Genomic DNA, 27,984 nt, shown 5'->3' on the forward strand with positions numbered 1-27,984 from the left:
TTGTCTATTTATTTTAAATTTCAGCATCATGTCTTTTTCAAATAGATAGCTTTGACAGTCTCAGTAAAATCCTGACCCCATTGAAGTCATTGGAAGTTTTCCCATTGACTTCAGTGGGGCCAGAATTTCACACTTTGATTTAAATCGGATAAAAAATAAAAATTGTAGACAGTAATATAAGTTCATTGTTTGCTAATATTGACAGTACAAAAGGCAGCTAGTGAAGTCTAATTACAGTAGAACCTCAGTTACAGACACCTCAGGAATGGAGGTTGTTCGTAACTCTGAAATGTTCGTAACTCTGACCAAAACATTATGGTTGTTCTTTCAGAAGTTTACAGCTGAACATTGACTCAATACAGCTGTGAAACTTTACTATGCAGAAGAAAATGCTGCTTTTAACCATCTTAATTTAAATGAAATAGGCATAGAAACAGTTTCCTTAGTTTGTCAAATCTTTTTTTAAAACTTTCCCTTTAATGTTTTAGTAGTTTATATTTAATACAGTGCTACCTGAGCGTATACTTCGGGTTCCAAATGAGGTGTGTGGTTGACCGGTCAGTTCGTAACTCTAGTATATGTAACTCTGAGGTTCTTCTGTACAAATTTTTAATATGAATTATTTTTATCATGATACAAATTATTTTGTCTGCCACACAATAAGAGAGACACCTATTAATATCAAGTGGCATTTACCATTTTATATATAAAACATATCAAATGTTCATATAATATATGTGTCCTTCCAGAATTTGACTCTGATCCTGCCAAGACTTAAACACATGCTTAACTTTACAGACTGTGATCAAGTTCACTGAAGTCAACAGGACTATTTTCAGTGCATAAAGATAAAAGTGTGTAAGCCTTTGAAGGCTTAGAGTCTTTTAACTGTCACTTTTGGAAACAAGTCTCCTGTTCTAAGTAATACTTCAGGTTATTAAAATGAAAGAAAATGTAACATTCAATTTATTTTTCACTGTTAGGCTGTTTTTATTTTTTGCATTTTGCTCAGCTTGTACAGTGAAATTAAGACTTTAGAGTCTCATGAATCAGCACAATGTTTGGGTTATGAAAACAGAAGAGGAATATTTATTAAAACTTCCCTTTGAATTAAAAAAAATCTTTAATGAAAACATTTTCATTGATTTCACAAAAGCTTATTTTTACAAAATGAAAATTTTGGATCAGATTAAACAATATAGCATCTCATTAAGGATTTCTGAAGGGACCTTGATGGCTTGAATCATGAGAGATTAATTACATCTTTCTTTACTTTACTTTTTATTTTTTTATTTCAAAGTACGCTGAAATGTTCTCAATAAGTTAAAGATACTAAAAACCAAATGTGGCCTTGTGTTTATATATGTGCAATTTGTATTGACTTTAGTAGGAGTTGAAGAAAACCTTAAGGGCAGAATTTGTTCGCACCATTACAGGTATTTTAGATCAGGCTTCAGTGTGATGCCTGATATTTGGATTTGGAAATATAAAAGCATTTTACAAACTTCTAGTATCATGGAATCTTATGATACAAATAACTTCAGAAAACTACAGAATTTCATCTGCATATTCACATGTATGTCCCAGAGCTGCTGAGCTTTAGGAACTTTCTAGAAAACAATGCCAGTTGGGTTCACATGAGTGCCTTCTTGTGGCTCTGAACATTCAGAACTAAGCCTTTAGAAGGGCTATCTGGCCTCCACCCCACCTCAGTTCTTTCCTTTTCTTGGTTAGCTGTGGACATCGGGACCTATTGTCTATAGCCAGACATGTTTTGTTTGGCTTTTGATCGTAGTGTAGTTTAGTCCAGCTATATCACTCTTGGTGTAATTTTAATTCTTTTTTACTTTGGGGTTTTTCCCTTATTTCTGCAATATTCAGGGCCAGCTTCAGCATTTCTGGCGCCCCAAGCCAAAAAAAAAAAAAAAAAAAAGCCGCGATCGGCAGCGGCAGTCCTTCGCTCCTAGAGGGAGTGAGGGACCTGCCGCCCCCCGAATTGCCGCAGGTGCCGACCCTCTCCCTTGGCCGCCCCAAGCACCTGCTTGTTAAGCTGGTGCCTGGAGCCGGCCCTGGCAATATTACGTAGTCTAAATCCCCAATGGGGCCTCAGAACAGAACACTGTAGCTAATCTGGACAAGCATACCAGTTTCAAGCTGTATTTTTTGTGTGTGTAGTCTTCATCACAACCAGCTCTGGTAACTCTGACATTCTCCTCCCTTCAGCTAATATCTGTGATGATCTGCCTGGCTTGGAGGTGGAAAAAATTAGTAGTTCATTTTTGACTGCTGATGTTCACATGGCTTCTGCATCCACTAAGCAACGTATTTAACAAATTGCCTGAGAAACCTGTGCCATTCATTAATTTCTAGTCGTCTTTGTCAGTTGGGGACCATTTGGTCCATTTCCTTGCAATGTCAAGTGAAATTACCATGGATCATTGGTGGTTAAAGTTTGGTTGGCCCACACAATCTAATTCCATGGGGCAACCCAGTCTCTCTTCCCATATGCTTATAAGGGTTTCTTCTAATTAAACACTATTCAGAGCAGAGGAGAATTCTCTGTAGAGTTTGAAACTACAGAAGGAAGGTGCCTGATCAGCACAAAGGGGATGTACTATCTATTCAAGATCATTTCTCATGTAAAAAAATCAGGATAAATCCATGATGATATGAAGGCTAAAAAAATTAACAGAGTTAATGAATAAATTTAAATTACAAATGCTGATATTGGCTTCCATCATTCTTATCCTTTCTCTATGAAGTCTGTACAAGGCTATCAACTTTTTTAAAAGATGCTTACATATCTCATTCAGACATACTCAACACAAATATTTAAATGAAGGCAACAGACATCACTATTTTCTGATTTACCAGTTGTTTGGCTGTGGTTGCCCATACTTCTGGCATTAAGATATTCCAATTTACCTGTACTTGGAGAACTGGCTGGTTTGCATTTGTATACCACAAACTTTAGAAGAATTCCTTAAAGTGACATGGGTGTTGCTTCATTTCTCTGGTACCTACTCAAAAGATATCATCTTATATTCGTGCAATCCTGGACTCTTTGCAAGCCATTTTTTTCCCCCGAAGAGAGATTGTAGGATGTTTTCTAAGATACTGTTCCATTAAAGAAAAATTATCAAATGTCAGTGAGTTTCTTTCTAAAGTGGGTAAGTCTCGTGGCCTCCTACACCTTTGTCACAGGACCTAGTGGTCCCTGCGTGTGAATGAAGCCACTGCAGCACTAGTTAGCTGCCAGCTACATTCTCCAAACAAGAATGACATGAGAGCACATCTCATCATCATGTTTTATACCTCATGATCAGGAATATAAGGGTACGTCTATACTTACTTCCTGGTCTGGATGTAAGCGATCAATCTTCTGGGATCGATTTACCATGTCTTGTCTAGACGCCATAAATCGATCCCGGATCGATCCCGGAAGTGCTTGCCGTCGACGCCGGTACTCCAGCTCAGCGAGAGGAGTACGCGGCATCAACGGGGGAGCCTGCCTGCCGCGTCTGGACCTGCGGTAAGTTCGGACTAAGGTACTTCGAATTCAGCTACGTTATTAACGTAGCTGAACTTGCGTACCTTAGTCCGAAGTGGGGGGTTAGTGTGGACCAGGCCTTAGAGGCAAACCTTGGAAAAGAAAATGATTATTCACCAGCAAATATAGTTCTTTAGGAGGGTTGCCTCTGTATATTCACACCCTGCTCCCACCTTTCTCTCTTCTTCACAACTTTGTTCTCGTGGAATTATGGAGTTTACTTGGTGGTTGTGGACTCCATAATCCTTTGTATAGGCTTGACTCTCAGTGTTCAGAGCAACAGTGGAGTGCTTTCAAGAAAGTTCCTGAAACTCAGCAGTACCAGGACACACATCCTATAAATGTGAACAAAAGAAATACACTCAACTTAACGTTATTGGTAAGTAATCTTTTTTGTTAGGCTTTATAAAAATTCTTGATAGAAATGCTGATGTGGTTCACATACATTTCTTATTTTTTTTGTCTGTTAACGTAGCTATAAATTTTTGTATTGTAACAGGACATGTGGACCACTTCATCAGTCTTAGTCTTAGTTTCAAATTGATTTTTAATGAGTGGTGTAGAATATTTAGTAAGTTCATTTTTAGTTTACATGGTGAATCAATGTTTCTGCTGTCTTCTTTAGTGAATGATGCCTCCGATGACTAAGGGTATGTCTACACTACGAGAGTAGTTTGATTTCACTTAAATCGAATATGTGGAATCGATATTACAAAGTCGAATGTGTGTATCCACACTAAGGACAGTAATTCGACTGTGTGAGTTCACACTAACGGGGCAAGCGTCGACATTGGAAGCGGTGCACTGTGGGCAGCTATCCCACAGTTCCCGCAGTCCCCGCTGCCCATTGGAATTCTGGGTCGAGCCCCCAATGCCTGCTGGGGAAAAAAATGTGTCGAGGGTGGTTTTGGGTCACTGTCGTCATCCAGCCGTCACTCCCGGCCTCCCACCCTGAAAGCACCGGCAGGCAAGCAGTTCGCGCACTTTTCTGCTGAGTGACAGCGCGGACGCCACAGCACTGCGAGCATGGAGCCCGCTGCGACCATCGCTGCAGTTATGGCTGTTGTCAACACCTCGCACCTTATCAGCCACATTTTCCAGAGGCAGATGCTGAGAAATCGGGCGAGGAGGCTACTGCAGCGCGATGAGGACATGAAGTCTGAGAGTGGCACAGACCTGTCACAAAGCACGGGACCCCGCGCCGTGGACATCATGCTGGCACTGGGTCATGTTGATGCCGTGGAACGGCGATTCTGGGCACGTGAAACAAGCACAGATTGGTGGGACCGCATAGTGCTGCAGGTCTGGGATGAATCCCAGTGGCTGAGAAACTTTCACATGCGGAAGGGAACTTTCCTTGAACTTTGTGAGTTGCTGTCCCCTGCCCTGAAGCGCAAGGACACCCGGATGCGAGCAGCCCTGACTGTCCAGAAGCGAGTGGCCATAGCCCTCTGGAAGCTTGCAACGTCAGACAGCTACCGGTCAGTCGCGAACCACTTTGGCGTGGGCAAATCTACCGTGGGGGTTGTTGTGATGCAAGTAGCCAGCGCAATCGTTGAGGTACTGCTGCCAAAGGTAGTGACCCTGGGAAACATGGAGGTGGTCATAGATGGCTTCCCCGTAATGGGATTCCCAAACTGCAGTGGGGTTATAGATGGAACTCACATCCCTATCCTCGGACCGGACCACCAGCCCAGCCAGTACATTAACCGAAAGGGCTACTTTTCAATGGTGCTGCAAGCACTGGTGGACCACAGGGGACGTTTTACCAACATCAACGTCGGATGGCCGGGCAAGGCTCATGACGCTCGTGTTTTCAGGAACTCTAGTCTGTTTAGACGGCTGCAGGAAGGTATTTACTTCCCGGACCACAAAATAACTGTTGGGGATGTGGAGATGCCTATAGTGATCCTCGGGGACCCAGCATACCCACTAATGCCCTGGCTCATGAAGCCCTATACAGGCGCCCTGAATAGTGAAAAGGAACTCTTCAACTACCGTCTGAGCAAGTGCAGAATGGTGGTGGAGTATGCTTTTGGACGTCTCAAGGGGAGATGGAGAAGCTTACTGACTCGCTCTGATCTCAGCGAAACCAATATCCCCATTGTTATTGCAGCTTGCTGTGTGCTCCACAATCTCTGTGAGAGCAAGGGGGAGACCTTTATGGCGGGGTGGGAGGTTGAGGCAAGTCGCCTGGCTGCTGATTACGCCCAGCCAGACAGCCGTGCGATTAGAAGAGCCCAGCGGGACGCGCTGTGCATCCGGGAGGCTTTGAAAGCTAGGTTCCTGAGTGAGCAGGGTAACCTCTGACTATTTAGTTTGTTTACAGAGAAGCTGAACCTGCCCCCGCTTCCTTACCCAGTGAGTGTTCACTATTCTCTCCAGTTTCATACCCCGTTCACCCCCTTCCAACCCACCTTTAAAAATAAAATCACTGAAAATTTGTTAATGAACAAGGTTTTCTTTATTACTGTTTTCGCGGTAAAGTGTTGAAACTGGGACGCAGACTCTGGTGGGGAGCGGGTGTAGTGTAGTGATGCAAAGGACGCTTCTAAACTCGAGGAATGACAGGCTCCTGCTTCTACAGTGGTCCGCACTAGTGGACTGATTGTTTCAACGGAGCCTGCCACCCCTCCTGTTCGGGACTCTGTGTGTGGGGGCTATGTGACTTTGTGGCAGGGGGAGGACGGTTACAGATCTGCTGCTGCGTGGCTCTGTGATCCAGGATAAGGACCGCTGCGTAAGATCTCTAACCGCCCTCCCCCGCCACAAAGTCACATAGCCCCCCCCACACAGAAACTGAAAACCACCTCCCAGACTGACCAGGGTGCCTAGTGACTGCACTGTGTGTGTGACCTGCTGCTTAACCTGTCCCCGTGTCTGTACCAACTCCCTTCCCCCCCTTCAAACAGACTGTCTTCTAAAAAAACATGATGGAAACAGTAATTAACAAAAACTTATTTTTTATTAGCAACTAGACAGTTAGGGGATGAAACTGGGATGGGGGCTTGGGTGAGGCGGGAAGGAAAGGACTTATCAAATTTTGGGGAATGACAGCCTTCTGCCACTTGAGCAGTCTGCAGGGGTAGAGTGACAGTTTTCACGGACTCTGTAGCCCCTCCTTCTTGGTACTTTGGGTGAGGGGGGTATGGGACTTTGTGGCGGGGGACGGTGGTTACAGATAGTCTGCAGCGGGGCTCTGTCCTCCTGCCTCCGGTCCTGCAGAACATCCATAAGGCGCCAGAGCGTGTCCGTTTGCTCCCTCATTAGTCCAAGCAGCGTTTGAGTCGCCTGCTGGTCTTCCTGCTGCCACCTCTCCTCCCGTTCGCTGTGTGCTCGCTGGTATTGGGACATGTTCTCCCTCCACTGAGTCTGCAGGGTTGCCTCGGCTCGGGAGCAGCCCATAAGTTCTGAGAACATGTCGTCCCATGTCCTTTTCTTTCTACGCCTAATCTGCGCCAGCCTCTGGGAGTCTGATGACCAGGCAGGTCGGGAGACAGTCACAGCTGTGGGATGGGGAAAAGGGAGTGAATTCCTCAGAAAGATAAATTTTTTGGTGAACAAAGAAAATAGTATTTCTCTGTGAACAAGACCATTCACAATACCGATCACATGCGCACTCAGGACAAGGTCGAATTTTCGGCCTTCGCATTCAGTCCCTGGGGTCTTGCAGTGCAGATCACAGAAGCAGAACAGGACAGCAGAATTTGGGTAGCAGGCTGACATGGTGAGCCGTAGATTTGTGGCACCTTAAAACTTTACTAATAGCACTGCCCTACTTTCACGTTCAAAGCAATGCTCTTAGTGTTGGCCAGTTCCTGCTGCCAGCAATCCGGCAAGCATGAACTCTGCCCCTGTCCCACCCCCTCGCGGCTGTCCCCGGGAAAGATCCCTCTATGCTGCCCCTCTCCCGCCTCCACCGCATGGCTGTAAATTGCCGGTTACAGTTCTGTAAAGGAACAGGCAAGCAGTCCCAATACTAACATTCCCCTAATTCAAAGCAGGTCAGCATGAGTGACATCACTCTGATGCGGATTTCAGACAGCGACAAAGAACGCATGCTTCGTGAAAGCCTGCAAAGACCAGGGCCGTATGCCGCCATGCTGTGCAAGGCAATGATACCTGAGTACTTGATGATAGCCTGGCGCGGAAACGTTTCATACTACGGAGGACACAACAAGGCCGCTTTCCCAAGGAACCTCATGCAAAGGCTTTCCAATTACCTCCAGGAGAGCTTCATGGAGATGTCCCATGAGGATTCTGCTCTATCTCCGGACATATAGATCGAATTTTACTGTAGCTGCACTGGCAAGGACTAAACAGTAGAGCGCCTAGGGCAAACCAATCAAGATATACCGAACATTGTTAGATTTTTTTGAAGCAGTTGCACTGCCAAAGACTAAAACTTTAAGTGCCTATGACAATCTAATCATGAAAAACCCACAGTTAATATTAATGTTCTGTTCTAAATAAATGTTTACATGTTTAAAACACTTACCGGCTGATCCTTCCCCTGATTCTGGGTCCAGGTTAATGCCTGGGGACGGTTGGTAGGGGATCTCCGTGAGGGTGATGAAGAGATCCTGGCTGTCTGGGAAATCCGCGTTGTAAGCGCTGTCGACTGCCTCGTCCTCCTCATCTCCTTCCTCATCTTCCCCGTCCACTACCATCTCCGAGGAAGCGGGCATCGACAATATCCCATCCTCAGAGTCCACGGTCAGTGGTGGGGTAGTGGTGGCGGCCGCACCTAGGATGGAATGCAGTGCCTCGTAGAAACGGCATGTCTGGGGCTGGGATCCGGAGTGTCCGTTTGCCTCTTTGGTCTTCTGGTACCCTTGTCTCAGCTCCTTGATTTTCACGCGGCACTGCGTTGCATCCCGGCTGTATCCTCTCTCTGTCATGGCTTTGGAGATCTTCTCGTAGATCTTTGCATTCCGTCTTTTCGATCGCAGCTCCGAAAGCACGGACTCATTGCCCCGCACAGCGATCAGATCCAAGACTTCCCGATCAGTCCATGCTGGGGCCCTCTTTCTATTCTGAGATTGCATGGCCATCTCTGCTGGAGAGCTCTGCATCGTTGCCAGTGCTGCTGAGCTTGCCACGATGTCCAAACAGGAAATGAGATTCAAACTGCCCAGACAGGAAAAGGAATTCAAATTTTCCCGGGGCTTTTCCTGTGTGGCTGGTCAGAGCATCCGAGCTCGGACTGCTGTCCAGAGCATCAACAGAGTAGTGCACTGTGAGATAGCTCCCGGAGCTATTAGCGTCGATTTCCATCCACACCTACCCTAATTCGACCTGGCCATGTTGAATTTAGCACTACTCCCCTCGTTGGGGAGGAGTACAGAAGTCGAATTTAAGAGACCTCTATGTCGAACTAAATAGCTTTGTTGTGTGGATGGGTGCAGAGTTAATTCGATTTAACGCTGCTAAATTCGACATAAACTCCTAGTGTAGACCCGGCCTTAGAATACTAACTGTTGACTTGTGGCCCATATAATGTTGTCAAAGGTGAAGGATGAAAGAAACTTTAGGTATTAGATGAAAGATGACACTAGTTGTTTGACAGATAGTATAATGGACTAACACTATCCTTTCATGTTGGGGGCCCAAAGTCCAAATTCCTGCACAAGTTCCAAGGCAAATTTTGTATTGGGAGGGAGTGTCATACTTCACTGTTGTAGCTTTATGATATGTATAATGTTCTACACAGTTGTCAGAGAATAGGCTAAAGAGACAAATAACGTTATTGCATGTAATGACTGAATACTAGCGGAGCCACATGAGGAAGCTTGGACAGCATCTACATGCTCTGTTCTTTGCTCAAGCTAGTGCTGCTATTCCCTCACTTTCATGAGAGCTTAAATTTAACAAAGAAAACTAACAAAGGAACCATTGGTGTTTGTCACTTCTGGGATTCTTGAGTGTTTATCATCCTTATTACTGATTGATTGAAAAATAATGTTACTAATGGCCTGATTTTTTCAGAAGTGCTGGATACCTGCAGCTCCTGATGTCAATCAGGCCCCAGCAAATAGCATAAAATACAAGTATTTCCATTATGTGCTTTAATTGACTGGAAAATAATAGACATGAGACATCTTTTTTGCAATCAAAATAATGTAAAAGTTAAGTTTTTTTTTTTATTCATTAGCTCTGCTTAACAATTCACATTTAGTATTTAACACCAAAGATGCTGTTTGCATACTATAGTGGCTGGCTTTGTTCTTCAGTCACATGAAAGGGCTATGATGGTAGATACTACAATAAAGATTAAAGGTCTATTGTGAAAAAGTACATACAAATACTGTGAATGCTAAGTCCTTGTTAACACTAAAATGGTTTGCACAAGATTAAATTAACATCTGTGCACACAATGCAGAGAGAACAATAGCTATTTCAGAAGAAGAGTTATTTACAAATGAGATATTAACGGAGGGGAGAATTACTAAACAGTAATACAAAGATTGATTCTTGTTTTATTATCTTTAGTAAAAATTACACCTTATTTAACTTCCTGTCTATTTTGCCATTCAGGTTTTCTTTCTGTCAGTATCCATTCATTATTTCTATAGCAGCAAAAAAAGTTATTATTCAAAGGGACTCAGAACAACAGATGATAAGCATGGCACGGGTAAGTCACTTCGTGATAAATGATCATGTAAAAATAATGTTATACATTTTAATCTGTTAAACATTCTGTAAAATTATTCATTGCAATCTCTGAAATTTAGGGCTAACCTCTTAAAAAAAATTAGGTCATTCTGTAACTTCTAGTCTGCAAAAGGCCACGAAGAATGCTTACACAGTATTTTTGTTTTAGTTTGCTTAGGGCGGCAGTAGCTTCATAAATGTGTTTCTACAGTATAATGAGCTGGTTAGTCTTCTGCAATATATGAATCTTTCTTCACCACTCCCATGAGTGACAGGCAAGACAGAGTAATGAGGAAGATAATTTTGAAGGAACACATTTCCCTGAAAAGCCTTGTTAATTGTCAATTTTATTCTGCTAAGGTGGACAATGATAGATCGGAATACAACAGTACCTATTCAGGTCACAGGACAAGGTGTTGGATATAAGGGAGAAGTGACTGTTAAGAGGAAATGGTACTAGGTACTGAGGGCTGATTTGGCTTCTTAAGCAAAAATGTTGTGTGTGTAAAATATATTTTTTTTTAATTCCAAATAGCAAAGCCTAGTGGACAAAGTCTCTCGCAGGCAGAGACCTGACATGAATATGTTATTCCTGAACTTGAAAGTGAGAAGGATGCACCTTGTTAGTGATTCACTTGATGAGGTACAGAAAATGGAAATTAATTAATGTTTTGTTGAAAAGTATCTGTAACATTTTTAATTCAGTCTGATAGAACTGATTTCTATAGTGAATCTATTTAAAACATTTGTAATGATAGCTGAGAAAACTAACCATATTTTCAGTCATTGTCTCCTGCACATTTACCCACTTCACACACACAGTTATGTAGATTTTGTGTATGTATATGCTAACTAAAAAGAAATTTTAAAAATATGAATATAAAGTTAACCCATTAAGAATACTGTGCATAATCATCAGATTATATTGTATCATATTCCAAGGTAGGAATTCCAACTTCTTCTAACTAATTCTTTAGATACTGTGTGATTTCTTCCTTCATGACCTTCTCTCCTCAAGCTTTATAGTCTAGGAGCACAATATAGTAAAATCTCATTCTGTGGTGGGCAAGCTAGTGTTAGCAAGATAAGGGGAGGTGTTTAAAAAAATCTACAGAATCATAATTGCAGTGGCATGGCAGGGGGGCTCACTTCTCCCCGGGTCCCCACTCCAGGCCCTCCGGTTGGTGGACATTTTGATAATACAGTGTGGTTGGAAATTGGTCAAGCTGGGTATCATTCGAAAGTCCTTTCTCCCACAAACACTATGGCACTAAGCAGGAAAAGCCTGGAACCATTATGTAGCTATACATTGAAGAAAATTTTTTAAAATTATACTTCAACATGTCAAACGTGGCAGCCCTCACAAAGTTCTATTGAGGCTCTTGACTGACAATAATGTGTTATCAGTTAATGCCCAGAATGTGATACCCGGATTAATATTTTTTAAGGTTGCAGATTACTATAAATGGAAGGAATGCTTGAAGTTGATTACCATCATCAGTTAAAAAGGTGATACCATTGAAATTATGATTCCGTAGATTTTAATGACTCAAATGACACTTCCCTTACCTTACTATCATTAACTTGCCCACAGAATTACACATGCTCCAAGATTATTAAATACTTTAGTCTTTCTTCTTCCAATTTCTTACCCAAAATTTTAACCCACTGCTGCCATACCCAGGACCCAGTTACTCAGAGAGAATGTGGATGAGAGCTATTTGATGCCTTGACTCCCAAGATGGCTCCAAGCCTGGACAGAGACCTCATGAGTCAGGAGGGAGAGCGGCCAACCAATTATGATTAGCTAACTCTCCCAATCCAGACAGTTATTTGCATATAAACTTGAATTATGAATTAGAATTCAGTAACTTTATGGATTCATATTTCACTCAACTAATAGCTATAGAAATAAAATAAGCACATTTGTTTTATCCAGTAGTTCTGTAATACTAAATATGTTGTGAGTCTGATTTATTGTAATTTTTATTTTTTAATAGCTGACACGGAAGAGGGCAGATTTGAAAAAAAAGTTGAAAGTTACATTTGTAGGGGAGGCTGGTCTTGATATGGGTGGCTTGACAAAAGAATGGTTTCTTCTCCTTATTCGCCAGATTTTTCACCCGGACTATGGTGAGTCCTCATAATTTACTTCTTTTTTAAGATTAACAAATTAAAAACGAGATTAATTAAAAACAGGGATGGAGAGGCATTTTTAGTTTTTCAAATGTTTAGCCCATCCACCTTGGATCTTTTTTTTAATATTCTCTGTTGGGTCACGTAGCCTGAGCCCTGCAAGCCCGAGTCAGCTGGCAAAGGCCAGCTACAGGTTTTTCTTTGCTGTGTAAACATACCTTCAGTGTCTGTAAACTGAAGCACATTAACTGTGTATAGATATGGGACTTGCCTGCATGAGGGCCATGTCCTTCCTTGAGCATTGTGAATGCAGTAGTCAGTATTGCACTATCCAGTGGGTCTCAGACTCCTCAATTTCTAAGCAACATATCCCGAGGCCATTATTAGAACATATTTTGCTTTTGTTTTTTCCAGCAATTTTGACTCACTCTAACACTAATTTTTGGCTCCATTAATATGGATCTTAAATACAGTTCTTTAGCGAATTAACTTTAACATTGTCAATTTCACTATTGTTTGGTGATTTCTGTGACGCACCCCACAACCATGCCTTATATGGCAATACAGCTTGTGACATTAGTGTCAGTGAATATGTGCCAGCATCTTTCAAGATTACCAAACAACTACCTGTATTGCTGTGGGAGGGAAGGAAAGTATCTAGAATGAAGGCACTCACTGATATACACACTCTATTACCTAAGAAAGGATGAAGGAAGTGTGAGACAAATATATGCTTTGGGGAGATATTTTTAATTGCAGATAAATAAATAAAATTAAATATAATGTTTATTTTTAATTTTATATTAATTATGTTGTGAAATAATTTTTACATTCCACAGGTATGTTTACATATCACAAGGATTCACACTGTCACTGGTTTAGCAGCTATAAATGTGATGATTACTCTGAATTCCGATTGGTTGGAGCTGTATCCTTTGCTGTCCACTTGAACCTGTTACTTGCATAGTATTTTAATCAGTTACTAAATGTAAAAACAAAAATCTAGGAACTTCTGATTGAAGTATAAATATACAAAGTCAGAATTAGTTTTTATTATGCTTTTCTTTTTCAGTAAGTTTTTTTTTTTTGCTTTAAAAAGCTAAACAGAATACACTGACTAGTGATTCTTGTAGGAAAATTAAAAATAAGTAAAATACATATTGTGTGTATGTATACATACATATTACATACAAAAAATACATTAAAATAATGTTAAGTTTGCAAAATCAAGCACTCCAAAGTTAGGAAATTAAGAATTAGATTTTTTAAAAGTATGGAACCCCTATTAGTAACAAGTTTAAAATCTATTTTATTATAATAGTTTATTGACTATAAAGTTTCATTTTTAAAATTGAATCTTTGGTGGAAAAAAATATTTTCTTGCTGACTGTTAAATCAACTGATATATAATCTAGAATAGATTACTCACACTGCTGTTATAAATGACATAACTTGTCAACAGAATGATTAGCAATAGATAAACTGAATTTTTTTTAAAAAATCATTAAACAGTATAGTCATTACAAATGGAATGAATACATACAGTAAACAGGATTTAATCTGCTAAATACAAAAAGAAAAACAGCCTGGTTCAATAGGCAGCAAATTGGATGGTTTATATAGTTGTTTATTAGAACTGGCATATTTAGTCAAAGGAAACGAATAGTCTGGTCTTATATTTAAGTTTTATATAAGGAAAATATCCCATGCATTACCCAGTTGGCTGCCTGGCATAGGAAGGTTAAACTAATGGGGTGTAATAACAAATCTGGCAATAACCGGTAACAACCACAAAAAAGGGGCAGCTTCTCTTGATGGATAATTAACTTCTCAGGTACAGCAATAATCATACTGATTTGTACAAAAAAGCCTAAAATAAACCTGATTTCTCATTAATAGTTCCCCAAAACTCTGGATCTTTGTGCAGTCCCACCAAATATGCCTGAATAGGCCAGCTGGTGAACTACACTGTCAGCATAAGTTTGTCTTAATGGGTTTAATTTTTATGGAAACATTGGTGTGTTAAGACCTCTTTAGAATTTTTTAGATTAAAGATACCCATATCTATAGTTTCATTTTAACTTTTTTTTCATATTATAGTAGTTCAAAAAATGCTTCATGCTGTACAGAATCTTAAGTATGAAAGAATTCAAGTGTTGAATAGAAGTGCATGATTTGATCATGTTGATATTTTTTAGTTTAATAATTCTTACATTAGACAATAGACTCTTAAAAGAATGATGGCAATGTTGAAAAAGGAACATATTTTCTTGCCTTTTCAGTTTTGTTTAATACTTTCAGAATACTCTCAGTAACAGTGTAAAATAATCTTCTAAAGTGATCTAAAAAAGAATAATAAGAATATAATTTTCTACTTAACATCTGATATGTATAGCTTATGGGACTTGCCGTGTATAACAGTATCACCTTGGATATTCGCTTCCCACCTTGCTGTTACAAGAAACTTTTGAGTCCTCCCATTGTTCCCTGTGATCAGAACACACCTGTAGGCATCAGTGGTGTTTCATTAGATGACCTGTGTCATATTATGCCAGTAAGTAAAAAAGCAGTATTTTAAAGGATTGTTTATTTAAATAATAATTGGTTTCATGTATCGGTGCTTGGGTGCTTCTGTTTCATTTAAATGTTGCAGAACATTTCACATTATAAGCCCCCTTTTTATATGCTTTCCAAACCACTCACCGTTTTCTCTCCTTGAAGATCTTATTTATTTATTTTTTGCTTGTAAAAGATTGAACAAAATTTTCCCTTCTGCCAATTAAGTTATGGGAATTAAAAAAAAAAAAAACTACACACGAACACATGAAACTTCACATCTAAGAAATGTACTATGCAGAACTCCACTCTAAGAGACCAGTGCTATACTTTGCAATCCATGGTATCACTAGATGCAGTAAAACTCTCAACGGTGTACATGAGTCAGTTCTGGATCTAAACATTCCAAGCAAAGTTACAAATGGCCTCAGCCATTTAATTGACCTCAGTTCCTCTATAGCCACCTGCTAGATCATTCATTCTTCATTCCTGTGGTTTAAAAAAGCCCTTAAAAGTATTGTAATGGCCAGATTCATTTCTAGTAATTTTAGTGGGGTTAGTTTCTACAACTGAGTAGCAATATTCTGAAATCTGCCTCAGCACAAGATGACATATCCTGAAAAGAGTTTGGGAATCAAAAAAAAGGTGCCCCATGCAGTTGGAAGATATCGCTACCCTATCATTAAGGCACTTCGTATGCTGATGGGTACTTGCATTAGTATTATTTTTTTGTGTGTGGCACCATATTCCAGGGTAGGGGTAAGAAGCATGAGCTCAGTCTTAAGCTTCTCCCCCTGGATTGAAGTCTGACCTGCTCAACTCCTTTCTTCAGAAGTCTCAGAATCTTCGACTTTGAAATCAGAGATGATCTTTCGGTCCAGCTTCTCCAACAAAGAAACCATCAGATCGTAAATTGAAGACAAGATCTTCAGATCTTATTTTGCCTGGCAAGAAACCACTTTATCTATCAGTAGGTTCCATTTTTGAATACTGAGCGTCATAGATCCTCTTGCATTCATATTGAAGAGGAAGGGGGAGGCAAAGCATTCCTCCAGATACACATACGCAGGCCAGACAGTAGATTTACAAAGGTACATAGGCGCCTAAAGATGCAGATAGGCGCCTAGTAAGATTTACAAAAGCACTCTGTGAGTTAAGTGCCTAACTCCCATTGACTTTGAGTGAGAGCTAGGTACCTAAATTCTAGTAAGCACCTAGCTGCATCTTTAGGTACCTAAGTACTTTTGTAAATCTGGCCTATGGTGTCTTCATGCCACAAAGAGAAGTTACATAAGCATAAGCTGGACATGGAATGGGCTATTTAGTTACCATCTGGACACAATGAGCCTTTCACTCAGGCTCATCAGTTATTTGGGCATTTCGGGAGAAGTACGTCTCCCTCAGTAAAATGCCTCTGAATCCCCACTGTAGAAGGATAACATACAATAACAGAACCAAGTGGTGTCAAAGGAGTACTAATTTTTTTTTTTAATTGAAGAGCTGCTCTCCCAATATTAGCATCTGATCTTGACCCCAATGTCAAGAGTGTCATGATTATTTAAACAATATAAAGCTGGAAACTAAACTTCAAGTAGCAGCCCTACAAATTTGCAAAATACATGCATTCTGGATGCAAACATTCCAAGCAGCCACTCCCCTGGTAGAACAAGAGTTTAGTCTCTGTGGCACTGGGACTCCAGCTTGCTTATAACAGACCTGGTTACTAAATTTAATCTACTTGAATAAGTGTGATATAATGATGGTAGGCAAAATGCAGAAGCAGCCCCTTCTCTAAGCTCTTTGTTTAGTTGTACCTTTCTTTCAGAGGTAACATCTGGGGAACAGTTACTGATAAATAATCTCCCTTTTTTCCATTTGTTTAAAAAAAATCTAACAGGGCTTTTTTAGATCCATTTGTAACTAATGTTTGAAAAATGGAATTCAGTATGAACATATTGGAAATAAGTTCTGTTGCCTGGTGAGGGAAAAAATTCAAAATGTAGTTAGTAGTAGTTGAAAAATCATTTCTGCATATGCAGAGTAACAGGTTGCTTTATGTATAGTATGCTTTAATGTGCAATTTTGCCCAAGGTGTTTCTCAGTAGTAAGTTATTGTACTTTAAAGGACAAGGTGGAATTGTAGCTAATTTAGTAATTTTTTCCCCCCCAGGAGTTGGCCCATGGACTAAGTGAGCTTCTATCCTATGAAGACAACGTTGAAGAAGACTTTTATTCAACCTTCCAGGTACTGTAGGAACACAGAATCTACAGTTTATAGTAATTATTGATCCATCTCAGGAGATTTATTCATAATGTTGGGGTCACTAGGCCTGCCTGAGCCAAAGTTCTTCCATGTTTAAACTCTGTCCTTCCCATGTTTAGCTCTAATCAGCCTCAAAAGCCAAGGGCAGAAATTGGAATGTGTAAACAGCCAATTATCAGTTACGACCCCCCCCCCCTCATACCAGGTACCAAGCGATAATGATGAGGTTTGCATGTTTCTGGCTGAAGAGGTAGTAAACCAAGAGTAAACAAGACCAGGTAACAGTTTAGAGAGACGTTACTAACAAGCTAGATTTATAGCCCTAGAATGATTTAATTGCTTAAATGTATAAACATGTCTTCAGTAGGGAGGGGAGAGGGAGTAGATGGAGAGGGGGGGTGGTAGAGAGGGGTGGGTGGTAGAGAGGGAGAGAGAGGAGGGGCTTAGTTGTAAAATGTATAAGAAGAGAGAAACTGTTTTTGCTGGTGTGCTTGATTTGAGACTTGCCTGTCTCCTTGCACCACTTTGAGATCTCAAATAAACTTTGATTGTTTATCCACCCCGGTATGTTTATTGACGTGAAGCACATCGGGCAACGAACCCCGCTGTTGCTGTCCTCGGGCCTCTGTGCCGGCAACAATAGGTAGAGTAGTCCATCATAGAGAGTGATTGCTGATTGTCTGGAGTTCAGTGGGGTTGGGGTTAAAGAACTATAAAGCTCGCCCCAGCTTTGAAAGAGTCAGTCTAGCCTGCGAGGTTGGCCCAGACAGAGGCTTTGGAGAACTTGGTAAGTTTGGATTGAAGTTGGCCTGGAAGCCTGATTTAGGCAGAGGCCTACCTAACTTGAAAGACTTTACCTAATCTGGGGGCTAGTTTTTAGGCAAATGCTTGCACTAACTATTTGATATACTCCAACCTGGAAGACTGGCTTAAAGAGAATCCTGATCCAATTATGAAAGACTTGGTTTGCCATGGGAGTTTTAAACTAATCAGAGGCTTGCTCTAATCTGGAATGATTTAGCTTAGCCAACGAAGCTTGGGTTTAGGCCTGCACCAGCCTGAAAACACTTGTTAGGCCTGACATAGGCTTGTTCTAGTTAGGGTTACCATATGTCCGGATTTCCCCGGACATGTCCGGCTTTTTGGTGCTCAAATCCCCGTCCGGGGGGAATTGCCAAAAAACCGGACATGTCCGGGGAAATAGGGAGGCAGCATAAGTCAGGGTCCTCCCGGCTCTAGCAGGACCCGCCGGGTCCGCAGCGCAGCCCAGCCGCCCGGCTACATTGTAGCGAGCTCGAGCGGGGGAAGGAGGGGGGCGTAGCCACAGAAGGCGGCGGAGGGGCCGCTGCTGCCCCCGGAGGCCGGGCGGACTGTGCGCCCCAGCCGAGCCCGCAGGACCATGGGGAGGCCAGGCCCAGCCAGCGGCCCGGGCTTCCCTCATGGGCCGGGACTCCCCGTCCACTGGGGGACCCTTCCTGCAGCCCTGTCACCCCGCGTGGCAGGAAGAAGGCTGCGGCGCGGGGCAGGAGTGTGGCGTGTGCCGGGGCTGCAGGGACCCGCGCTGCCCTGGTCACCGCTGAGCATCCGAAGCTCCCACCAGGCAGAGGCTGCTGGGGGAGCAGGGCAGGTGGGGGGGTGTGTGTGTGCAGAAGCTGCAGGGTGAGGAGGAGCAGGGGAGACAGGGGCATAGAGGCTGCAGGGGTAGGGGGGTGCAGGGGCAGGGCAGGCGGGTGGCGCAGAGGCTGCAGGGACGGGGGGGGTGCAGGGGCTCCAGGGCCAGTGGGGAGCAAGGGACACAGAGGCTGCGGCGGGGGGGGGGGGGCGGGGCAGTGCAGGGGCTGCAGGGCAAGTGGGGAGCAGGGAAGCACTTAGCAACCCCCAACCAAGATCAAAGCGGGAGGGAGGAGGGGGAATGTAGGGTGCTCAGAGGAGGGGGCAGAGTTGGGGCAGGGACTTTGGGGAAGGGGTTGGAATGGGGGTGGGGAAGGGGTGGGGGCGGGGAAGGGGCGGGGCCAGGGGGCCAGGACCCCGTGGAGTGTCCTCTTTTTTAAATGTTTGAATATGGTAATCCTGGTTCTAGTTCAAGGCTTTTTTACTTTTGCTGGGAATTATATTGTCATCAAGTGGTATGAGAATCTTTATAACCTAAATTATTTTCAATTCTGTGGGACCTACAATTAAAAGAGAGTTTATTTCTTCTAATATATTTAATCTCCTAAATCCTTTTCTGCATCTTTCTCCATCATGGTATTCGAGTCTTACCACACAACTAACACATTTTAAATAGTGTATTTGTTTATTAAGAAAAATACTAAAAACTATAACACACAATTTAAAAAAACTCTCACAAATATACAAAACTATTGATAAGTGATTTATTTGCCATAATGGACCAAAGGTGTTACATGTGCTATAGCATCTTCTCTCTTTATCCAGGTGTTTCAAGAAGAATTTGGAGTCATAAAATCTTATAACCTAAAGCCTGGTGGTGATAAAATTCCAGTTACGGCTCAGAATAGGAAAGGTACACTAAAGATATAAATATACCAACTGAAATGCACCAAACTTCACTTATAACTATAGATTTTGTTATTTAGCTGAGTAGTAAAAATAAAATTCAGAATGAACTTCCTAATATACTTTCTATTTATAATGCTACATAAAGTAAAATGTATTTTAGAAGTTTTAAATTATTTCAACTCTGTTTAAGACAATACAATAAATGATAGTCTGAAATAATTGTATTTAATATCTAATATAAAGGATATCAAATGCTTTTTTTTTTTTTTTTTTTTTTTTTTTTTTTTTTTTTTTAGAATATGTGCAGCTTTATGTTGACTTCATTCTCAACAAATCAATCTACAAACAATTTGCAGCTTTTTATTATGGATTCCATAGTGTCTGTGATTCATATGCGTTGATGGTAAGAATAAGATGAGAAGTTTTATAATTAAGATATTATTAAATAAAGTTTAAGTTTGGTTTACTTCTATTATAAATCTGTGACAAAGAATTGAAAATGACTGATCTGAATTATATAAATAAACTTTAATAATTCAACTGACCTTTTTCAGTGTTCATAGAGGCTCTGTTCATCAAAATATTTAAGCAAATGCCTAATTTTAAGCATACGAGTAGGCCCACTGAGATCAATGTGCCTTGCTGAATATGACCACTCAAGAAAGAGATCTTGGAGTCATTGTGGATAGTTCTCTGAAAACATCCACTCAGTGTGCTGCGGCAGTCAAAAAAGCTAACAGAATGTTTGGAATCATTAAGAAAAGGATAGATAATAAGACAGAAAATATCATATTGCCTCTATATAAATCCATGGTATGTCCACATCTTGAATACTGCATGCAGATGTGGTCATCCCATCTCAAAAAAGATATATTGGAATTGGAAAAGGTTCAGAAAAGGGTAACAAAAATTATTAGGGATATGGAACAGCGTCCATATAAGGAGAGATTAATAAGACTGGGACTTTTCAGCTTGGAAAAGAGACAAGTAAGGGGGATATGATAGAGGTCTATAAAATCATGACAGGTGTAGAGAAAGTAAATAAGGAAATGTTATTTACTCCTTCTCATAACACAAGAACTAGAGGTCACCAAATGAAATTAATAGGCAGCAAGTTTAAAACAAACAAAAGGAAGTATTTCTTCACACAGTGCACAGTCAACCTGAGGAACTCTTTGCCGGAGGATGTTGTGAAGACCAAGACTGTAACAGGGTTCAGAAAAGAACTAGATAAATTCATGGAGGATAGGTCCATCAATAGCTATTAGCCAGGATGGGCAGGGACAGTATCCCTAGCCTTTGTTTACCAGAAGCTGGGAATGGGTGACAGGGGATTGATCACTTGATGATTACCGGTTCTGTTCATTCCCTCTGAAGCACCTGGTATTGGCCACTGTTGGAAGATAGGATACTGGGCTAGATGGACCTTTGGTCTGACTCAGTATGGCAATTCTTATGTTCTTATGACCAGAAAACTATTTGAGAAAAACAGTATATAATTGCATTAGTATTTAGGACTCTGCAATATTACGGAGTTGGAAAGTATAGTGTTTTCATTGGAGAATCTTAAAGGTCTTTAAAAATATTTAATGTATTTCCTCTCACAATACTGCTAGTAAGTAACCAGTATGATCCCCCTTTTATAGACAGATAATTGCAACAGATTAATGCCAAGATTTTTTTTTTTTCCAATGGGTAGGATTTTTAACAGTTAGGATTCAGTGTGGCCTGATTTTTCAAAGGTGCTTATCACCCAGCAGAATTCACTAAACTTAATGGCTGCTCATCTCTTTTGAAAATCAGGCCATTTATTTGGGTGCCTAAATGTAAACTCGAAACCTTAATTTTAGATACCAATTTTTTAAAACTTTGTCTAAAGTAATTGCAAATATATAATAAAACCACAAAAGGAACCTCTGTTTCCTCACTTTAGTCTTTAGTTTTAAGCCAGTGATTCCCAGGTGTGCTGAGCTAGATCCCCTCTTCTGTGGCAGGTTTGCAGAGGTGCCCCCATTGTCTCTCATGATTAGGGTTGCCAACCCTCCAGGATTGTCTTGAAGTCTCCAGGAATTAAAGATTAAACTTTGATTAAAGATAATGTCATGTGATTAAACCTCCAGGAATTCGTGCAACCAAAGTTGGCAATCTACTCGTGATATAGCCCAGATGGTGTCAGTGTGGTCCATTCTCTTTCCCGCTCTATCCTTATTCTTATTCTATCCTTATAATCAAGGTGGGACTACTAGGGTCTGTTAATGAACAGTTCTATGGGCATTTTTGGTGAATTTTAGGTTATTTTCATCTTAGAAAGTAATGGGAGAAAAAGCAAAGAGAAGTCACCCAAAACTCAGCAGAATGAACATAAAATCCTTCAGTAGACCCCACACCACTGGCTGGCTGACATGAAAAATCATCCCTTGAAAATAATATTGTTCCCCCCTTTTTCCTGAAACTTCCCTTTTCTCCCTCACTTCTCCCCGTGGCTTCTCTTCCTAGTGACCTACCTTGTTTTGGCTGCAAAAAGGGCCTCATGGCTGCTCAGTGCCTCCTCCCTGCTGGCTACCTCTTTTCAGTGCATGCAGCATCTGGCTCCAAACTAAACCCTTTACTGAGCTGAATGCATCTCTAGACCATTAGAGAGGATCAGAACTGGAAGCCCAATATGTGCAAGCAGTGATGAGCTCCCAAAATCCTAAGAACCGGTTCCCTACTGGGTCCTCAGAGGCACTTCAGGTATTGACTCGCTCCAGATTTTTGGCGGCATTTCGCTGGCAGGTACTTCACCCGGAGTGAGTGAAGACACCCCCTCCTCCTCCGCCGCCACCGATGTGCCGCTGAAGACCGGGTAGGGAACCGCGCGGTGAGTACAAGCCCCATGTGCCTGTCTCCCCCGCAACCCACGTCCTGCCCCCAACTGCCCCCCTCAGAACCCACAACCCATCAAACCCCCCCCGCTCCGTTTTTCCCCTGACCACCCCCTCGTGAGACCCCCCCCACCCTAACTGCCCCCCAGGATCCCATCCCCTACCCAACTCGCCCTGTCCCCTGACTGCCCCAACCCCATCCACCACCACCCTGACAGACCCCTGCCTACCCAACCACCCGTTCCCCGTCCCCTGACTGCCCCCCCCCCAGAGCCTCTGCCCCCTCCAACTGCTCCCTGCCCCTTATCCAACCCCTCCTCCCAGCCCCAGCCCGGGCCCTTACCATGCTGCTGTGTAAGGATGCCACGCGGCCACTGGAGCTCGCAGCCCCACCCCCTTACCATGCTGCTCAAAGCGGCAGGAGCTGCCCAGAGCACTGGCAGCGCGGCGCACTGGGTCTCTGCGAGGGCTGGGGGAGCCTCCCCAGCTGGGAGCTCAGGCGGGACGGGCAGGACGGTCCCGCAGGCCGGATGTGGCCTGCGGACCGGAGTTTGCTCACCCACCCACCCCTTTAGGAACCGGTTCTACACCGGCTTCTAAATTTAACAACTGGTTCTTGCGAACCGGCTCCAGCTCACCACTGTGTGCAAGTGAGAAAAGCTGCCAGCAGGTAGTAGAGTAAAGAGTGGTTGCCTGTCACACACACCTGCGATGCTGACCAAGACCTTAGTTACCTTGGGCAGGTTTTCTAAAGCCTGGCCTGTTCTGACCAAATGAGGACTAATGGCAGATATACTGCTGGCTTCCCTCCTCTGCCCCTCCCCCATTTCTAGTTGGATCATTGGGAGGGGGCTGTCAGGATCACACAATCTTGTGTACTTACAGTAAATTATGGGTACAGCGTTACTCAAAGAGAACATGAAGAAGAGGTAGGTAGCCATCTTAAAAGCAATTCTGAGTCCCTCAATTTCAGCCCCACCCCACCCCCCATTTATGGATCATGCCTACAGTGGGGGCAGGAATCGGACAACTTCTCCGGCACAACTTCTTCTCTCTTCCAGTCTTTGCTGGCCTCTCCAGCTGCTACATTCATCCCGTTTCTCATGAACCATGAAGCCAATCAGAAACTGGCAGGGAAAGGAGCTGACACTGGAGCTTAGTCTCCATTTGTTTTTTCACCACTTCTGCAACCTGATAGTTCAGCCAAATAGCTTGCAAGTAGCCACAGGGAAGTGGTGCATGTTTGAATATAATAATAATACCACCACCACTAGATGGTAGACAATTGTCTTAATTGGAATTACTTAATTAGACCTTATTAGTTAAATATTCATATAGCATGATACAGAATACAGAAAGTATACCTTACTATCCTCTGTAAATTGTGAAGAGATGGTAGCTTGTTCTCTTTTTATTTATTTATTTAATATATATATATATATATATACACACACACACACACACATACCTCTACCCTGATATAACGCTGTCCTCGGGAGTCAAAAAATCTTACCGTGTTATAGGTGAAACCATGTTATATCGAACTTGCTTTGATCTGCCGGAGCGTGCCCCTCCCCCTCCCCCACGGAGCCCTGTTTTACTGCATTATATCTGAATTTGTGTTATATCAGGTTGCGTTATATTGGGGTAGAGGTGTGTATGTGTGTGTGTGTATAATATTTTTTTTATATATATATATATATATATATATAACTGAGATGGCAACTTGTTCTCTTCAACTAACTTGACAAAATTTATTCCTTTATATTCTGGTTTAGAACAAAGAAAGTTTATTTGTTGGGAGGGGAAAAACTACTTTCCCACAGTTGATTGTGTGTGTTTTGTTTTAATATTTTAATTTATTTAACTACTTATGGAATTTTTATGGTATTTTAATTTGCATGATTGGCCCACTAAAGGGATTTCTAACACCAGTTGTTGTTGTTAAGAACATCTGTTCCAGCAAGCACTTCCAAAGGAGTTAAAAACATCTTTGAATGTGTCATTTTTTATAAATTACAGAAAATATTTGCATTCACAAATACCTCTTATTAATCACAGAACATAACTGGATTGTAAGCACCCCTTATCAATTATCCGATCTTGTTCATTATATCATACTTCTATAGTAATAAGTATCTTTTGTTAGTGCCAGGAGTCCCTTCCTGGACATCTGGATTAGATTAAAGGAGTTAAATTATACACATTTCATTACTGAGTACACGCTTTCCTTTATTTTCTTACTCAATAAAGTTTAACTTAAGTACAGAAAAAGGATTTTCGTTAACGGGTTTGGTTATATGGGTTTTACGATATCAGTGGAGATGGAATATGATCGACAACCAGAAATCCTAATCAAGAAGTATATCCTTCCCACTTACTGACCAGAGAGCAGTGAATTTGGTGAGATTGAGGCAGCAGGCCCATTGGTCACTGGGACAGTTAGGCTCTTCCCTGTCCAGGAAGGAATTATTAAGGTGGCTTGGAACCAACTTTATGGTAGTGTGGCTCCTAATCTGACCAACAGCATGTCAATGAGTTGCTCCAAGGTCTTGCTTCTGATTGATTGGGAGCTTTTCTGGTCCTGAAATTAAGGTGTCGCAGGTTCATACATACTTCTTCCCTGCTCCCTATGTTTGCAGGCACCACACTAGTACTTCAGGAAGAAGGGGGAGAGATTTAAAACTAGTAGCATTTTCAGGGCGAAGAGTCTCCATTCTCAACAACTGAAGCATCAGAATATTATGCAGAAAGAACTAGATGACCTAGAGGACTGTGGTAATAAAAATTAGATGAAAATTAATAATATCAAGTTCAAAGTCATGCACTTGGGGAATTATAATACAAATTTCTTTGGAGCAGCCTTTGGAGGCAACAGAAGAGGAGAGAGACCTGGGTGTGTGGGTTCATCCCAGGATAGCTATGGCTAGCAATGAGATGCAGCTGTGAAAAAGGCGAATGTGATCCTAGAATGTATCAGGTGAGGTATTTCTAGTAGAGATTGGGAAATATTAACACTATTGTACAAGGCAGTGGTAAAACCTCACACGGAATACTGCATGCAGTTCTGTTCACCCATGTTCAAGAAAGAAAGAAATTCAAACTGGAACAGGTGCAGAGAAGGGTTACTAGGAAAATCAGGGAATGTGGGGCCTATCTTATGAGAGGAGGCTGTGAAAGAACTTAGTTTCTTTAGCCTAGCAAAATGAAGGCTGAGGGGGGATGTGAGCGTGCACAAATATATCGAGGAAGTAAACACCAGAGAGAGAGAAGAGCTAGTTAAGTTAAAGGAAAATGTTGACACAAGAACAAATGATTATGAATTAATTAAGGCTCAGAAATTAGAAAATTGCTAACCATCAGAGGAACTTCCCAATAGGAGTAGATTGGGAAAGCAATCTAATTAATTTTAAGATAGAGCTTGATAAATTTATGAGTGGGATTGTATGATGGGGTTGCATGCTGTGATGGGGGTTGGGCGTAGCGGCCCTGAGGTGTATTCTGTATTTTTTTTTCCCTCCTTCCTCTGAAGTATGAGATAGCACTGACCCATCCTGTCCAGTGTCCTATGAGGCATAAAGGGAATTCCTTCTCGGATGCTTGGTTGGTGGGTCTTGCTCACATGCTGAGTGTTATACCGATCACCATTTCTATTTTCAAGAATGAATTTCCCCAGATTAGATTGGCAGGAATCGGGGTGGGTGGGGAGGAAGAGTTGCCTCACTCTGCAGCATGGCGTGCATGTCGATTGTTAGAATCATCTGAGTATATCTCACCTAATCAATTCCCTGCCATTGCAGAGGCCTTGAGTATTAGTGCTCCTCACTCCTTCCTGTTCTCTGGCTGTGGCATACAATAGTTTACTGGTGTTGGGCTCAGGACAGGATAATTGGGGTCAGTTTAGGGCTTGTGGATGTGTGCAGGAGGTCAGAATCGATGGCCTAAATCTCTGTCTCTAAGTAAGAAAGTGTAAACATTAGGAGGCAAGGGGAATAAGGGGAATAGTAATAACACACTAATGGATATTACCCACTTTTATTTTGTTTGTTAGTAAACAATTTTAAAATTAAGCGCTGAGGAATTGATCTTCCTGCAAAATAGTAAATACTGGAGTATAGATATAAACTTTTATCCATGAAAAATGTTCTTAAGAAAATAACATACTTTGTCTACAATGCATAACAAAACATTTGCAATTTAATTTTTCAATTCTTAGTCTGAATCTTTATTAGCATCATTATTTATCTTTAAAAAAGTGTTCTGCCAGCAAATGTTATGACTTTTTGGCAGCTACTTCGTCCAGAAGAAGTTGAAATTCTTGTTTGTGGAAGCCCTGAACTGGATATGTATGCTCTACAGAGAAACACCCAGTATGATGGCTACCTGAAAACTGATCTCACTATACGGTAGACTTAATTTTTAATCTTCTTAATATTCATATAGAAGAACAGTATAGACTGATGCACTAATGGGACCAATTAAAATCTGAATTTCAATATAGTCTTGAAGTACTAAGATATAACTAAGTTTTTAAAAGGTTATCTCAAAATGAGATAAAAATACTGTAGTCTTATCTCCTTAAGTAGGAAAAGTTATATTAGTTGAACCTCCTTAGCTATGCCAAGTATCTTTAAAAGGACACAATCGGTTTAAGTCTAGTCAGTTTCAGGTACTACACCAAGCTACTGTGTGGTTTTACAATATTTTCTTGTATTTTAAAATGTTATCTCTCTTCTCTGATGATGATGTGTGAACGATCCACACAAACTGGGGCAACTGTCTATACACAAAATGTAAAATGCATAAAAAATTGAGAAGAAAATATTTCCATCTGATCTTTCTGTAATACCTAGTAACCCTAGGCATTTTGTGTAACTAATAGGTTTTAAATAAAGTTTCAGACGTTATGTGTATGTTTTTAACTAAACCAACATTTGAAAAATAAGGGTTTGTAAGATACAGGCAGCCAAAACATCTCTTCCCTTTGCTCCACTATGCCAGTTATAAAATCTGGCTCTAAATAATGGGGGGGGGGGGAGAAGTTGTATAGAAGAGTGTCACTAGCACGTTTTTGATAAGTGTTTGAAAATGTACATAAATACTTTATGCTTTTAAGTTCACCTGTTAACTATATGTTGATGGGAATTTTTATATTAAGTGACAATATCTGAGCGTAGGGCATAATGATATCTTTACATTGCTTTTATCAAGCTATTAACTATCCCCTTCCCTAATTAATACTGTAGATACTTTTGGGAGGTAGTACTTGGATTTCCTCTTGATCTCCAAAAGAAGCTACTGCATTTTACTACAGGAAGTGACAGAGTACCTGTGGGAGGGATGGCTGATTTGAATTTCAAGATTTCAAAGAGTGAAACATCCACTAACTGGTAAATAATTTTCATTTGTATTCTTAAATATTTTTAACAGAAGTGTCTTAT

At 41.4% G+C, this 27,984-nt stretch overlaps 1 protein-coding gene across 2 annotated transcripts in view; it reads left to right on the top strand.

The window, feature by feature from the left end:
* Positions 1 to 27,984, top strand: part of HECTD2 (HECT domain E3 ubiquitin protein ligase 2) — a 73,626-nt gene that overhangs the window by 38,668 nt on the left and 6,974 nt on the right. For both annotated transcript variants that reach the window (XM_034775337.1, XM_034775338.1), the window contains exons 11-20: positions 10,088 to 10,184; positions 10,740 to 10,847; positions 12,205 to 12,337; positions 13,180 to 13,268; positions 14,736 to 14,894; positions 17,067 to 17,141; positions 19,596 to 19,683; positions 19,976 to 20,082; positions 26,834 to 26,949; positions 27,790 to 27,933. In XM_034775337.1, the coding sequence (XP_034631228.1) occupies positions 10,088 to 10,184; positions 10,740 to 10,847; positions 12,205 to 12,337; positions 13,180 to 13,268; positions 14,736 to 14,894; positions 17,067 to 17,141; positions 19,596 to 19,683; positions 19,976 to 20,082; positions 26,834 to 26,949; positions 27,790 to 27,933 (1,116 nt within the window). The remainder of the gene's footprint in view (positions 1 to 10,087; positions 10,185 to 10,739; positions 10,848 to 12,204; positions 12,338 to 13,179; positions 13,269 to 14,735; positions 14,895 to 17,066; positions 17,142 to 19,595; positions 19,684 to 19,975; positions 20,083 to 26,833; positions 26,950 to 27,789; positions 27,934 to 27,984) is intronic.

This window comes from Trachemys scripta, chromosome 7 (assembly GCF_013100865.1).
Source record: "Trachemys scripta elegans isolate TJP31775 chromosome 7, CAS_Tse_1.0, whole genome shotgun sequence".
NCBI classification, from domain to species: Eukaryota; Metazoa; Chordata; order Testudines; family Emydidae; genus Trachemys; species Trachemys scripta.